Below are 16,573 nucleotides of genomic sequence, written 5' to 3' on the forward strand. Positions count from 1 at the left end.
CAGAAATTTCAGAATGTTTTTAACGTAATATCCGTCAGAAGAAGAAGGTGAATTAAAAGATGTGCCAAATGCTTTTTCACCTTTTGATATAGATAAGCTTAATAAAGCTATGAGGTATATCATGGAAATAGAAGGTTTGAAAGAGGTTTTGTCAAAGGGATTGCCAAAAAGTAACGGAGTGTTCCTCATAAAAAGATATTTGTCTAAAAGATTTAGTCAAGTCTATCCTTATTGGTTAGAGGATGTTTCCGAATGGAAATATGCGCTTAAAGTCAATGTGCCTGTGGCAAGGATTTCTTACAAGGTCACTATCTCTTTGGAGGATGGTTATTCCTACAGGGATAATATGAAAATATAAATGGATAGCGCTTTAAAGAAGGCTGTTTCCTCTGCAAGATCACTGCAGAGACCTGCGGTTGCAGTCGCTTGCATCTCTAGAGCTCTTAGGGCTCAGATGACGGATTTGTAAAATAATCTTATGATGTGTGTATCGAGAAAACGAATTCATGGAGATTTTCAAATTATTTAAAGTGGCTATAGATTTTTTGTGATGCCTCTGATTACCTTATCAAGCTGCTAGCAAGATCTTCAGCAAATACAGTTGTAGCTACAAGAGCCTTGTGGCTTAAAACATGGAACGCAGATGCAACATCAAAGAATAGACTGTGGGCCTCATGCAGTAAAGTCAGATAGAAAAAAATCACCAATTTTGATAGCATTGCTATCACAGTATGCAGAAAGTCCCGAATACAAGTGATAGCAACATTTACAAAAATGGCGAGTAGCCGGCGACGAGATGCTCGACCCTCTGAAAAGGGCTCACCTGGCGAGTTGATTCTGCTTCAGAGAGACCTCTCCCTGCGCAAATCTTGGCTGAAATTAATTATTTTGAATTTAAATTTTATTACTAGTGTACGCGGTCATGTGACGCGGGACATTTACATGCATAGGAGATACCGGCACCCCATAACGGGGCCTGTATCTCAGGAAGCAGGGGGTCCCCGGACGGACATGAACTTATCAAGGTTCTTCTCCGGAGACCCCCTGCTCATCTACACTAGTCTTAAACATTATATTAAAATATGTAGTAAGCACCAAGACACAATCCACTCCCTGTGCCCACACACAAAACCATTATTTATTTATTTTAACACACGATTGATAACACGATTGATAATATGGTCCCCGTTGGCATTTGGGGTTCCTTGGGTGGTGCCCACTGGCCTATTGTACCATTTGTGTTGTAAAAATAAATAAAGATGGCCTACATTTCAATAAATACGCCTGCCTCCACCCCCACACCCCAAACACATACAGTACAGTAATGTGCAAAATAATTATTATCCAGATATGGATAATAGTTCATTTGCCCATTATTAAACAAAGCATTAGCCAGCCAGCATTAATAAAGTAAATAAAACCGTTCTACTTACCCCTGCCATTATGAAGGGCGTCCTCGCCAGCATACTGCAGGGCCATGTCCTCCGTTGCCAGAAAGAATACATAAAAAATACAATCTAATGGCCCCTAACCCATTAATCACCTTAGCAGTTAATAACCGCTATAGTAATTAAGGTGTTAACCCACCCCCTATAGTAACCCACCCTCCCCTATAGTAATTAAGGAGTTAATCCACCCTGCCATGCTACCCACAATAAGCATGGAACTGGTGGTTAAGATTTTCTAGAGGAGAAAGAGAATTTTGGCCAAGACACTCAAGATTCTCATAAGGCAGTAAAAGGTCAATCCACTCCAATATACTGAAATAAAGAATTCTGATGCCAGAATATTCAACCATCCAGTAAGAGGAAGACTTTTATATTTCAAGAAGCAATGACAACAGACTATGTTCGACTGATAGGTACCAGAGGTTGTTTGCTTTGGTTGTGCAATAGAATTCGAGAGTTCCCCTTCAAGAAAATGTTGTTTTTCAGAAGGAAAAAAGAGCAGCCCTATCGGGGTGAATATATATATTTGCTAAAGAAAATGTTATCATAAGAGTTCCAAAAAAGGAGGAAGCAAAATGGGTTTACAAATGTTTCTAGTACTGAAACCTTCCAGTACATTCAGACCCATTTTGAATCTCAAGTGGTTACATCAGTTTATAAGAAAGAAAGTTCAAAATGGAGACAATAAAATCAGGAATCAATGTTTTACAACCAGGAGAGTTCATGGCAACTCTAGATTCAAAAGTCGCCTAGAGAGGCCCAAGAAACCGATCTCTGGGCCACCATTCTTTAAAATGTCTCAAGTGGGCGGAAAATAACGTGAGATGTATATCAGCAATCCCCATTCCAGGAGCTGTAAATTAACAAGCAGATTTTCTCAGCAGGCACAATATATATTGAGTAGAATGGGAATTAAATTATGTAAGTTTCAAAGAAATAGTACAGAGATGAGGCCAGCACAGCATAGACTTGATGACTACCAGAAATAATCAGAAAACAGAAATTTTTTGCTCAACTCAAGATTCTGAGAGTATTAACCATTTAATCTGGATGCCATGATACTGCTGTGGAACTTCCAGTTGGCCTACATCTTCCCTCCTCTTCCATTAATTCCGATGACATTAAAGAAAAGTTGATTAAAAGCAATGCTAGATTGATTGCAACAATTCCTTTCTGGCCAAGAAGATCCTGTTCTCCGAAGCTTTGCAAATGTCCATATGAGCTCGCTGATAGTTACCAACCATTCCGATTCTGATGTCCAGGGGGTAGATGCTGCATCCACATGTGCAGAGATTGAGCTTGACTGGTCGGTTGCTGAAAAGAAGACTTTAGAGACCAAAGGTTTCTCATCCAAAGTGATAGATATTTTACAAGCAGCAAAGAGTGCCTCTACCAAGGGAGCTTATGCCAAGGCGTGGAAGTGATTTTGATTCTCTGTCTCTCTGTTCCCTATATGTTTCCTTGAAAAAGAACGCTGTGACGTTCGAAACGCGTTGGATGGGTCTTTTGTCACATTAAAGTGCCCTTTTAATCATTTTTTGTCCTGGGTTCTTCCTGCTCCGTTTGTGCTGGTGCGCTTTTTGGTCTCCCTTTTCCCTATATCGTACAGCTTCTGCAGCAAGATTTTGACACTGTCAATTTTGCTAAAATTCACTGAATGTGCATATGGCCATATCTGTAGTCAGAGATCAACCATTAGCCAGAAATCTGCTGAAAAATTAGATTTTTTACAGCTGTGCAGAAAATCAAACCAAAATGTTTGCCTCCTGTACCAAGTTGTGACTTACCTTTGGGTTCTTTCAGTCCTCTGTAAGTGCACCATTTAAACCTCTACAAGACATCTCTATAAAGGCTATTAACACTTATATCATTCTTGCTAGCGGCAGTCACATCAGCCAGAAGAATTGGCCACACATAAAGGCTCTTTCCATAAAAGAACCATATATGCTGTTTTATGAGGACAAGGTAGCCTCCAATTTTTTTTTCTGAAGCTCTAAACCTTCTTTCATCTAAATCAAGAAACAGTTCTACCATCTTTATGTCCCAATTCATTTAATGCAAAATAAACTTAATATATTGGATGGTTGTTGTCCTTTTTCTGAAAGCATACTGTATTTCAAAAGAACTGATGATTTAAAAAAATGGAAAAATACTTTGTTTTGTATGCAAGACACAATAAAGCATGTACTGCCTCAAAGCCTTCATTGGCAAGATGGTTAAGATGGGCGATTACAGAACGATTCAAGGAAAAATGCCTCCTGACAGGATTATGGATAATCGGCTCTGCCCATGGAACATTCTACTACAACCGTGGTGGTTTCATGGGCAGTAAGAAATCAAGCTTTGGCAGCAGAGATTTGCAGAGCAGCCACCTGGACTTCAGTGAACAATTTCATAAGGCACTACAGACTTAATGTGACCACATCCTCTGATGCTTCCTTTGGGTGAAAGGTGTTGCAAGCCATTGTAAACCATTAGACCCTCCCATTTAGTACTTTGTGGTATATCCCACAGTTTGTGCATTGCCGTGAGGACATAAATGAAAGAAGAAATTCTTACTGCTATTTATTTTTCTTCAAGTCCTTTTCACGGCACTGCGTGGGACTTCCCTCCCTAAATACATTTTATGCAGCAATTGGTTGGTGCTTGTGGAGTTTTTTTCTCTTGCTTTTTGTCTTGACTTAGGAACAAAACTGTTGAGTAAAGGGGAAGGAGGTCCTATTACACCTACTAGTTAAAGTTTGGTAGTGCACTGCTGTGAAAAGAACTTAAAGAAAAATAAATAGCAGTAAGAATTTCTTCTATGTAGGTTTACATTATCTGCATTCATTGTAGTGTATATCAAGGGTGCGCAAACTTTTTTCTCTGCGCCCCCTTGGCTGCTCTCCCTCCCTGATCGCGCCCCCCTCCTTACCTTGTCTCCGGCATTTCTGACGTCACAATGTCATGTGACCCTGCGTCGTCATTTGATGGTGTGTTGCCATGGCGACACGTCACCAGAAGCCACTGGAGACCAGGTAAGGGAACTTACAGAGGCCTCGCACACTCCCCAGCATTTCATTTAAATGCTTTGGGGAAGAGCACGGTGCCTCTGCAAGCCCCGCCTGACAGACTCGCGCCCACCCTGGGGACATGCCCCCTAGCTCGTGCACCACTGCTATATATCATGTTCTAGAATTTCATACTTATAACTAGAGATGTGCACTTGATTCATTCTTTTGGTTTAAAAATAAATAAATGATGTGTTGGTTTTGACAAAACTTGTTGATTGGTATTGATTTTACATTATACAGTAAATGTGAATGTAAGGAAAAAAATGTAATGTCATGTAATTAACATAGATCTGTTTTATGCTTCCTATGTTTATGCCATTTGTAATCTATTTAGGAAAGATAATGATAATAAATATTAATGTGGTGTATGTTAAATCCGACCGAGAACAGGACCAGGTAAAACAAAGACAAGACTACTTAGAAGAAGAATGTTTAGAAAGACAATTTAAATGCTCAAGTACAGTATGGTATGTTGGAGATGGAGTGCAACTGCAACTGACTCACTGATATACTTTACTGGCAGACACTAGCGCTTTAGCTAACATCTTATACAGCTACGCTTGGGCTATACTATACAGAATCAGCAGTCCAATTACATTTCTATTTCTAAAACCATCCCATGTTTTGGAAGCAAAATAGGAAAACAATAATGTTTACTGAAAACCAATGTGTGGTGGGAATTAACATTTTTGGTAGACTTCAACTTTAAATCACTAGAAGAAACCTGATTATGTATAAAAGCAGTATGAAATCAAATATCCAAATTAATTTACCAAAACACAGTTTCTCTGCATTCCAATTTTGCATGATTGACCTAACACATTATTTGCAAAATGACCATACAAATTCACTGGGATTTATTTTTAATTTTATCAAACATCTCCAATTTACCATCAATGCCAATGGTTTAGATATTAATTGGTTGCTCATTTCACCAAATTAATTTTATAATGATGTGTATTTTTTATTACCAAAAGTTTTAACTTTCTCAACATTACATAGTTACATAGGGAATTTGGGAATGATGGAAATCATTACATACTGTAGCTTTGCATTGGGGTTTTAAGGCACATAGGCATATAGCTTGCAGTTTAAATGTATTTTAGTGTCTGGTGCAAAATCACTTAGAGTGATTTACTTAATGATTACAAAGAGCTAAGCTGGGATATAGACCAGGTATACCTGCTTCAAGGAGAGTGATGGTTCTGTAAGTTTAAACATTAATCAGAATGTTCTCTTTATTTTAGGTACTGTATAATGTGTTTGATTCGTTTGTGGCTATAGGAGGTGAAAATGTGACTGGTGTGGATTGTGTAAAAGGAGTTGGTAAGAAAACTCTTCCTTACATACTCAAAAGTGTTCCATGTTCTTGTATTATAGCTCATTTGCAGCATCATGTTTTAACTGATGAAAACAAAAAGCATAACTTTAATATCAGTACACTAAATTACTAAACACATTTCTTTTCGTAAGTATTTTACTAGCTAATACTACTACTAAAATATCTTAAACTACTCAAATATCTTATAGTATAAACAATTGCACCAGTTAAATGCACACGTTTAGATGCATCTCAATATAATATGAAGCTCACTGCTCCCCTAACTCCTCTATTTACAACTTCGCAAGATGCTCATTGATACAAGTGGAGCAAATTTTGAGCCAAACACCTTCATGCATTAAGTCACAGTGACTGTCATAATTACGCAATTTGCATCATTTTTGGAGCAATGTTTGCAACACGTGATACATATCTCCTTAAGCTTCTTCATGTTCTACATTTTAGTTTGTTGATAAAAAAAATAAATAAACATATCTTTAATTTTGAAACATTTATCATAGTTAAGAATGTATTATGAGGTGAAGTGCTTTTACCTTATTACAGCTTATGTATATGATATTCTAACTCGTACTACATATTTAACCTAAACTAAACTATGTGTTTGAATCAAATAACACTTTAATATTCATGTTTGGATATCTTTAAAATGTATAATGCAGTATGTTGGATATTTTGTTTCCTATTATTAAACCGATGCTTATGTTTCATATTTGTTTTTAGTGTCTTTCTTTGTGGTAAGCCTAGGAGGAACATTAGTTGGAATTGTCTTCGCCTTCCTTCTCAGTTTGGTTACTCGTTTTACCAAACATGTCAGGATCATTGAACCAGGATTTGTCTTCGTCATTTCATACCTGTCTTATCTTACATCAGAGATGCTTTCTCTATCTGCTATCCTTGCGTGAGTATAACTTACCAGAAATGAGAATGGCTTATAAACAAACAATTTTTAGGGATGGGTTTCAACATATATAGCTGTCTTAAAGTTTTTAAGATAGGTTTAGACTTTTTATTGTTGAAGAATACACCACCTTCCTCCCGCCATGCAAACACATCTCATTCTCCCAACGACCCTTTGAATGGAAATATGTATTTTAAAAGTGACTCATGATGAAAATAGTGAGATTTATGGTCAATAAGAACAAGAGAAATGTATAAACATCTAATAACAGTGTAAAGACGAAAACTAGCAGCTACAGTGCAAGAAACTCTGTAAAACAGGACAATTGAAAAGGGACTGGCTATTTTATGATTAATACTATATGATGACATTTAGATATGTTTTGTAAATCCAGCATTTCTTGATTTTTTCCTCCATAATCACAACTAAGGGAGCTGAACTGGGTAATGCAGTTGATGTGTCTTAGATTTTGCAAAGGCTTTTGATACAGTTTCACACAAGAGGTTAATGGACAAAATAAATCAAATTAGACTCAGTAAAAATATTTGCACCTGGATTGAAAACTGATTGAAGGATAGACTATAGAGAGTTGTAATAAATAAACCTTTTCCAGGTTGGGCTGAAATTGTGAGTGGAGTATCTCAAGGATCGGTACTAGGAGCCCTGCTTTTTAACTTGTTTATTAATGGCTTTGCAGTTGGTATAGAGAGTAAAGTCTCCATTTTGCTGATGACACTAAATTATGTAAGGTAGTAGATTCAGAGCAGGATGTAATTTCTCTCAAGAATGACTTGGATAAACTGGAAACGTGGGCAGGTAAATGGCAGGTGAGGTTTAATGCAGATAAATGTAATGCAATGCATTTGGGAAACAAGAATAAACAGGCAACTTACAAATTAAATGGGGATAAATTAGGAGAATCCTTGGTGTAATATATCCAAAAACATGCCTAAGCAAGAAAGGAGCCTCTATAGTACAGCACTCAGATCAAAATTATAATGAGATGATGTGGTAATTTAAAACTTAACCTTTAATAGGATAATGTGCAATAAAATAAATCAGACAAACAATGACGAATAGACAAATATGAAATCAGATTAAACTAATCGCGGCAGAATCCCACTGCTGGGGCAGAGGCATCCACTATTGATATAAGACGTGGGTGCGGTAGCTGACAAGGATTATGATAGGATAATCCTTCAATATCGATATCAGTGTGAGTATCTTGTCCTTGGCACAGGAGAAGGCAACCCATGTGGCACAGAGACTGCACCAGATACATGGGTATAGCTGTTGGTTAACACAAATGATGTCCCAATAGAGTGCATACAGCCAGGTGATATAATTGGTTGTAATATATTGGGATAGTGTCGGTGTCTTACTTACCCGACAGAACTAAACACCTAGCTACTGGTAATGTTAGTGCCCAGGACATACTTGAAAATGAGCGGTAACTCTCAATGTATTACTTCCTGGTAAAAGTTTTTTTATAAAAATAAATGTTAAGCACACAGAGTATAAATATTTATGTGCTACTATATATCCAATGAGGATTACTCAGTTGATGATAATACTCTAGATAGAGGGGATAGGGTTACCACAGGGCGCAGAGTAATGATCAGGTACTAAAACCAACATGTGTATACTTGAAGTAAAATATCATTTACTCAGGATAACTGTATTGTAACATTGAAACGGTATTCTAAGATACTTGGCATAGAACAGCATTGATTCTGCAAAATCAGCACCAGACACTTATTAGTATTTATATCATGTAAAAGTGCTTGCTGATAAAATGAAAAAAGACAAATATCAGTCTTAGCCCTATGTGGCTTGAACACAAGGTCTGGTGAGAGCCAGTGATAAAGGGAAGTATACTGCTGATTCAGTTAACTTAAAACACTCCCTTGACTGGGAGTCACTTAGCTAGAGGAGAGAATAGTACTAGTAATATATACTTAATAGTACTAGTAATATACTTAATATGTAAGTTAGATGCAGCTATGGTCGGAATGTACAGGTTCTATAGAACTGCAGACCATCGTCTGTAAGTAACTCTAAGGTAAAATTAGCAAACTAGCCTCAGTATCCGAATTATATTTAATGTATCAGTAAGTAGCTTTCTATCTCTCTGCTCGTGGGTCGCGCTGACAATGCAGCCGGGGTCCCTGCCTGACCCTGTGCTGATGTCACACTAAAGCGACGTGCACCAACGTACATTTCACGTTAGGTTACGCTTTCTCAAGGTGGCCCCGCCTATCGGCAAAATGCGGTTTAAGTAGCCATTAGTTGCCTTGGTGATGGCTACACGTCTAAAGCTCCAGTCCCAGTAAGTATACAGAACTGGCATATTGGTTCTGGTTAAGTATTATACATACAGATACATTTCTCAGAGAAAGGGGGTGTCAAATTAAAGTACAATGACTTTATTAATTCAAATGACATCCAGCTGAGTTAAGGAAACAGCCCCTAAACAGGGATTAAAATTTATGGACATAGTTAAAGGCAAGTGTATCTATGTATGTCTTTATTTAAGTGTAGAGGAAAGGGTACTGTCAATACACTGTGTGTTAATGGGACAAGTTTTCCATATTTATAGTTACACATGGGACATTTAAATGTCCTTAGTGCATTCTGTCAACCCCAGGTATCCAGTATCAAGTGGAGATACATCATGACATGACAGTGAATAGAGGGATGATCAAGTGCGTCAAATAGGAGATCAAATGTCAGTGAAATTAGCAGTCAAAGGACTGCTAGCTAGTAGACATGTGCTGTACCTGTATCTAGTCCCAGCCACTTTAGGGTCCAATATTTTCCTGTTAAACATTAATGTTTTTAATAGGAGCATGGTGGGGGGTCAAAGAGAATACCAGCTGATGTTTTGCTGTTTCATATCATTGGTGTAGAAGGATTTAGGAGTGCTTGTAGACAGCAGGCTTACCAATAGTGCCCTAAGTCATACAGTAGCTACAAAGGCAAACAAGATCTTATCTTGCATTAAATGGCAAAGGATGGAAGGGAAGTAAACATACTTATGCCCTTTATAAAGCATTAGTAAGACCAGACCTTGAATATGGAGTACAATGTTGGGCATCACTCCTTAGAAAAGACAGTATGGAACTAGAGAAAGTACAGAGAAGAGCCACCAAATTAGTAAAGGGGATGGATATTCTGATTTATGAGAAAAGGCTAGCTAAATTAGATTTACTTACATTAGAAAAGAGGCATCTAAGAGGGGATGTGATAGCCAGGGCTCGACAAATCGAGTGAATTTTGGGAGTTGGCAAGGTGGCGGCGGAAGCGTCAGAAGAGGAGGACTGAATACGGGAGTGGAGTGGCACCGAAGGAAGGCAGCTGGCGGCATGAGAAGAGGACCATGTCATAGGAACAGGGCAGCAGAGGCATTACATGGTGGGCAGTGGGCAGCAGCAGGAGAGCATTGACACCATGTGAGCAACAAGAGAAATCCGGGTAGAAGCTGCGTTATCACGAGGAGACTCATGGAGCAGGTAGGACCTCGGTGGCCGGAACATTAGGGGAGGCAAGGATTGTCGGAGGCAGGTGGGGTCACAAGAAGAGGTCGGAGGCAGGCGGCAGGTAGCGTGGTCGGGGTCACAAGCAGGGTTCGGCAACAGGAAGGGCGGTGCAGGACAGGGGAGCAGGACAGGAGAGCAGGAACTGAGACTGGGGAGCAGGGAGTTAGACAAGGGAACAGGGACTCTGAGACCAGGGAACAAACAGGGACATGCCAGATTACCAACAAGGGCCTTTAATAATGTACAGGACTCCAACATGGAACAGAAACAGAGGCAGAAGCATGGGCATGGGCATAAAGAGTCTGACACAAAACAAAGGAAAGGGAGGAACAGGAAACAGGAAACTATAAGGACAGAGGACAGGAGCAACAAGGAAACAGACATACAGAGGAACCCCAGAGCAGACAGAAAACAGCAGCACACCCGGTGGACAGAGAAGGGAATTGGGAGAGACGGAGATCTAGGAAAATATATGTCAGGGCTATTTCCTGACAGTGGTGTAGCACTCCAAGACACCGGAAGTCTTCAGTAAAGACGTCCGGGTGGGACCGCTGTGTGCGCGCTCCTACTTGGCTTTTCTCCTGCTGCTCACATGGTGTCAATGCCTTCCTCCGGTGCCACTCCGCTCCCGTCTTTAGTCCTCCTCTTCTTCCACCACCACCATCCACCGAAACTAGGTAAGTGAAGGGGATGAGAGAGGAAGAGTTATACAGTACGTTAAAAAAAAATTGAGGGTGGAAGGGGTGGTATGTGGACAGGCGAGTCCCTTTTTTTCTGGCGAGTGCTATTTTTTATAATTTGTCGATCCCTGATGATAGCTATATAAAATATATTTGGAGACAATGCAAGGAACTTTGAAAAGAACTATTCATCCCAAGGGCAGTACAAATGACAGAGGGTCATACCTTAAGGTTGAAGGAAAGGATATCACCAGCAACAAAGGAAAGGCATCTTTACAGTAAGGGCAGTTAAAATGTGGAATTCATTACCCATTGAGACTGCAATGGCAGATACAATAGATATCTTCAAAAAAAGGTTTGACATCTTTTTAGAAAGGAAAGCCATACAGGGATATACCAAATAAGTAAACATGGGACAGATGTTTATCCTGGGAGTAATCTGACTGTCAATATTTGGAGTCAGGGAGGAATTTATTTTTCCCCTTATGAGATATCATTAGATGATATTTCACAGGGGGGGGGGGGATTGTTTGTGTGCCTTCCACTGAATCAATATAATGCAAGTACAAATATAGGATAAAGTATCTGTCGTCGAAATTTAGTATAGGTTAAACTTGGACGTATGTCTTTTTTCAACCTCATCTTCTATATAACTACAGCTCAACCCCATTATAGCGTGATGTGCTACAATGTGGATCGCTTATAACGCGGTTTGAGCATGGCTCCCGCTTTAGAAGATCTCCCACCTTTTAATTCCCTTTTGCCTGCTCTTGCTGCCGGCGCCCCCCATCTCCGTCAAATGACCCCACGGGAATGAGGTTACCTGGCTTCTGGAACAGGGGCGTGTTAATGTAACTGTGCTGATGTCTCCAGCCAGCAGATCCTGAGCCCAAGCCCCTCCTTATCTCCTCCTCTTCCAGCAGTCACATGCCAGCTGTCTGCAGTCATGAAGCTTGCTGTGGGTTGCATTGGCTCATATGGATGACATGCAGGAGTTAGGAGAGGTTGAGAATGTACGTTTTATTTAGTTTTGGAAATTCCACAACTTCCCTGTTTTCTGAGGGATATTTGGGGATTTCTCTGGGCTCCCCCCTCCGTGCCTGCTGCACATATCATGCTGAGGAAGCAGATTCTGCTGTCAGACTGGAAGCGGAGTCTGTGGTGGGTGGGGGGGAGAGACTGAGACAGAGCTGAGAGCTGAACATGAGGTGGAAAGGTAGACCAAGCTATATGCACATATGTGTGTGTGTGTGTGTCCACTAATCTTGGGAGGTCTGCGGAATGAAACCTCCTATGGCGCTGAGGAAAGAATGGAAGTAGAATCTTGTACAAAAGTTCTTGTCTTGTGCTGTAAACCTCAGAAAAGGAAGACAAAGAAAGGCAAAAAACACTACAATAGTGTATTACCCAGGGACATAATATGGTATATATAATGAGAGCATTTATTCTATAAAACGATTGGTATAAAACAATTAATATAAAACAGTTAATCAAACAGATGTATAGGCATAAAAAACTTCCAAGCGCTTGTGCTTAAGGAAGATGAGCTGCTCCGCCGTGGTAAAATTGAAATCCTACTCACCGGACATGAGTAGGACATGCGCAATGGTTTAGGGTCTTTATCTTCAGAAGACACCGCTCGCCGTGGGGTGCAACCGCCTCTTGATGCGGGAGGATTGCCTGCAATACTCGTGGACTCCTTGCCGACAGAGTTCGATCGATCGCCTCCTCCGCTGACGTCACCACCTGGATAGCACTAAGATAAAGGGAAAGGGCAGTGGGAACAGCGCTATTGCTTTAAATGCAAAAATTAGTGTATATTAACAACTAATAATATATAAACTCCTAAAATATTAGGCAAAGGCTGCCAGGAACAATGGGTGACACAAACCAAAAAATGACAATAAATAAAGATAAACCGGCGCCAAAAGAAAGAAAATCTGACCAAATATAGTCCAATTCAAAGGGTTGGGATGAGTTCCATGGAAATGTCCTCAATGCAATCTCAGACAAACAAACATATAAGACCACAACATAAAAGAGAAGAAAAAAGAAAAAAGATCATAGCGCAACTAAATACAAACAACAAATCACTGATATAGTATACAGATATAAACAGTAATTTAATATATAATTAAAAAAACACACATAAAAAAACAACAAACAATTGCTTGTTGGGCAGGGAACACACTAATAAAGTGATGGCGTCCATTGGGGCTAAAAATGAAACCCTACTTACAGCACTGCTGAATTTATAAAGCCTGTATATCAATCACACAGCCCTCCGTGGCCTGGGTAGAGAAAGGAGGATTCACCACAATGTCCGTGTGCTGCTGCACCGCAGGGAAGCTCCTCTCCCGTGGTATCACACCGCCAGCTGCCTCACTCGTCTGCAGACGTATAGGCTCATAAATGGAGGAACACCAGAGCTCTAACCGCCGAGGCCTCCCTGGGACAGTCACGCGGACCTCAGGTCTCGCGAGACCACGTGACGTCACCGCTGAGAGCCGAGACAGGGGAAGGAAGCTCGCAGGTGCCAGGCAATGAAACAGCCGTAGCTGCTGGGGATGGGGAAGCAATTGAACAGGAGATGAACGCCAAATAGTCCTTGCCAATAATAAAAGTCCACCCTACGCGTTTCGTGACGTCAGTCACTTCGTCAGGGAAAAAAACCTTTCCAACGCCTTTCGCAAGTGGCCAAAAACCTTTCCAACGCATTTCGAAACTCCTATTGATGGGTTTCTTCGTCAGGGATGAATCAATAGGAATTTCGAAACGCGTTGGAAAGGCGTTGGAAAGGTTTTTGGCCACTCTGGGACACCGTAGCAGTGCTATCCAGGTGGTGATGTCAGCGGAGGAGGCGATCGATCGAACTCTGTCGGCAAAGAGTCCACACGTATTGCAGGCGATCCTCCCGCATCAACAGGCGGTTGCACCCCACAGCGAGCGGTGTCTTCTGAAGATAAAGACCCTAAACCATTGCGCATGTCCTACTCATGTCCGGTGAGTAGGATTTCAATTTTACCACGGCAGAGCAGCTCATCTTCCTTAAGCACAAGCGCTTGGAAGTTTTTTATGCCTATACATCTGTTTGATTAACTGTTTTATATTAATTGTTTTATACCAATCGTTTTATAGAATAAATGCTCTCATTATATATACCATATTATGTCCCTGGGTAATACACTATTGTAGTGTTTTTTTGCCTTTCTTTGTCTTCCTTTTCTGAGGTTTACAGCACAAGACAAGAACTTTTGTACAAGATTCTACTTCCATTCTTTCCTCAGCGCCATAGGAGATTTCTTTCCGCAGACTTCCCATCTGGTTGGGAGATACCAGATCAACCTTTCAGGCAGCTAAAGGACTACCTTCATCGTACTCTGTATCACAGGTTTTATATATTGTATATCACTGTATTTTGTTTGCACGAGTGCTATTTGCACTTATTATTTCACCACTTTTAATCTAGGGAGGTACTGAACAGCATAACATAGTACTAAATTACAACTATACCACTACAGTGCAATATTTCATAGCCAAAATGACTATTGTGAAATCAGAATGACTGACTGACGTATAGAGAAGGATCCTCGTTTACTGTGACTGCATCAGATGTCATAGCATGATCAATAAATGTTTACAATGTGATTCATATATAGTAATAAGACAATGAAATGCTTAAGTCCCCCAACCTTGTTGTAATAAGTTCAAATTAATCAGAGAGTAATTATGGATTTATAATGCCAGCCACATGTGTATTTAGAGAGATATTCCATACATGCAAGTACAATGAGCTTTAGATACCTTCAGTTTCAGATAGAATAGGCTCATATACTGTACCTGAAAAGTCTCCTTGCAAACTTCCCTTTACTTGTTAGCAGCATGCTATCCGAGAGGAACACTTTAAGTAACACATTTTTCTTTTATTGGCTGTAATTTATAAAGGTCATCTACCTACATGCAATATCTCTATACTTTTTTTAAATATATTTTTTAAATGTTATGTCATTTATCATTAGTATTACAACACATTATGTTTGGGTAACGAAAACAGCTGAGGTAGCACAAAGTCTGTGCCTTTCCTTTCTGCATGTGGAATTAAGGAGTATATATTTATTTTGACAAAGTAGCATTGAAGAAAACACACACCCCTCTTTCTGTCCCCCCCCCTTCCAGAGGCTAAAGCAGGGAGAGGAGAGAGCTGCCTTGCTGTGCCACCGACACACACACACATTCTCTCTTTCCCCCATCTGGAGGCTGAAGCAGGGAGAGGAGAGAGCTGCCACTCTGTTCCGCCACGGGACACACACCCACACACATCTGCTGCTCCGCCGGGTCTGGTACAGCTGGGAGAGTTATCCCAGCTCCCACCCTCCAGTGGATGCGGAAACCCCTGATTGCGGCCATTTTTTCCCCGCGATCCCCATTATAACGCGGTCGCACTATGTGGATCCCAAGCACCATGTTATAACGGGGTTCAGCTGTATGTAACATCCAGCAGTATTGTCGAATAGGATGCTGGCCCAGTCGCCGTTTTGACTTCTCAAAAGTGAAGAAACACTGTCAAATAAAAATAGTTTGATAAAGATAATGCTGTTCAGCTCCAGGTGACCACAATTTTTTTTTAAGATGAAAAAATGGATAGGGTGGGATTGCTGCCTTAGCCTCAAAAACTAGAAACCATCAAAGCAAATTTTAAAATGATAAAATTCATCCTCATAAACGACCATTTATTAAGATACCAGAAGGGCTGTAGATTAATAAGATAATTGTGTTGTTGCCTTGTGGTCTGAAACATTGACTACGATAAAATAACCAAGTTGCATATAAAGTGTGCATAATTTTGAATCCCTAGAAAACAATATGCATTGAGGCATCCAGCGTTATACTGTAGATTCCAGGCCTCATAGCCATACCTTTAGATTTATGACATATTTGTAAAAAACTTGTAAAGTAATTTGGTAAAACATTTACCATTTTACTGTAAATCATTTAACAATATGACAAGCAATTTCATAGTAGTCAGTATAGTGGCAAAATAACTTAGCCCCTGTCAGGGTAATGCACAATGTATTGCAATGAATTGTCTACAGGCACGTTTAGTGCTAAATGAGTTAACAAACGAATTCCCATGCACTGGGTGAGACATTTGTATACTTTAACATGTGTGCCCTTGTTTATATAATTACCCATAGCATATGACTTTGTTTGCCCATCCAGTTTTGTAGAAAAACCTTTCCAACCTTTTTTATAGTTCATTGCGAAGTAAGAAAAAAATCATAGAAACCATTGCAGAAATTATTGTATCTGACTAACAGCTAAATGAGGTAACCTCAATTCATATTCATGTTCTTAAATTAGCTTGTCCCTGAACTATCAGAGACTGCACTGAATGCGTATAGTTCCAAAAAATGTAATACGTATTTTCAAGACATGCTCTAACATAATATTACATTATATGTTTGAATAAAAAATATAAGATAAAATATATGGTGATTACAAATCCAAAACCTAAAGGGGTTAAAGGATAAATCTATAAACATTGATGCAGCCATTTTGACCAAAAAGAGGCACCAACAGCAGCTTCGGAATAAATACAATTTACCTCTAAGC

At 39.8% G+C, this 16,573-nt stretch overlaps 1 protein-coding gene across 2 annotated transcripts in view; it reads left to right on the top strand.

Annotated features, from left to right (window-relative positions):
* SLC9A3 (solute carrier family 9 member A3) overlaps positions 1-16,573 on the top strand; it is a 162,459-nt gene that overhangs the window by 59,742 nt on the left and 86,144 nt on the right. For both annotated transcript variants that reach the window (XM_075586398.1, XM_075586397.1), the window contains exons 4-5: positions 5,749-5,827; positions 6,564-6,741. In XM_075586398.1, the coding sequence (XP_075442513.1) occupies positions 5,749-5,827; positions 6,564-6,741 (257 nt within the window). The remainder of the gene's footprint in view (positions 1-5,748; positions 5,828-6,563; positions 6,742-16,573) is intronic.

The sequence above is a fragment of the Ascaphus truei genome, chromosome 2, assembly GCF_040206685.1.
Source record: "Ascaphus truei isolate aAscTru1 chromosome 2, aAscTru1.hap1, whole genome shotgun sequence".
NCBI lineage: Eukaryota > Metazoa > Chordata > Amphibia > Anura > Ascaphidae > Ascaphus > Ascaphus truei.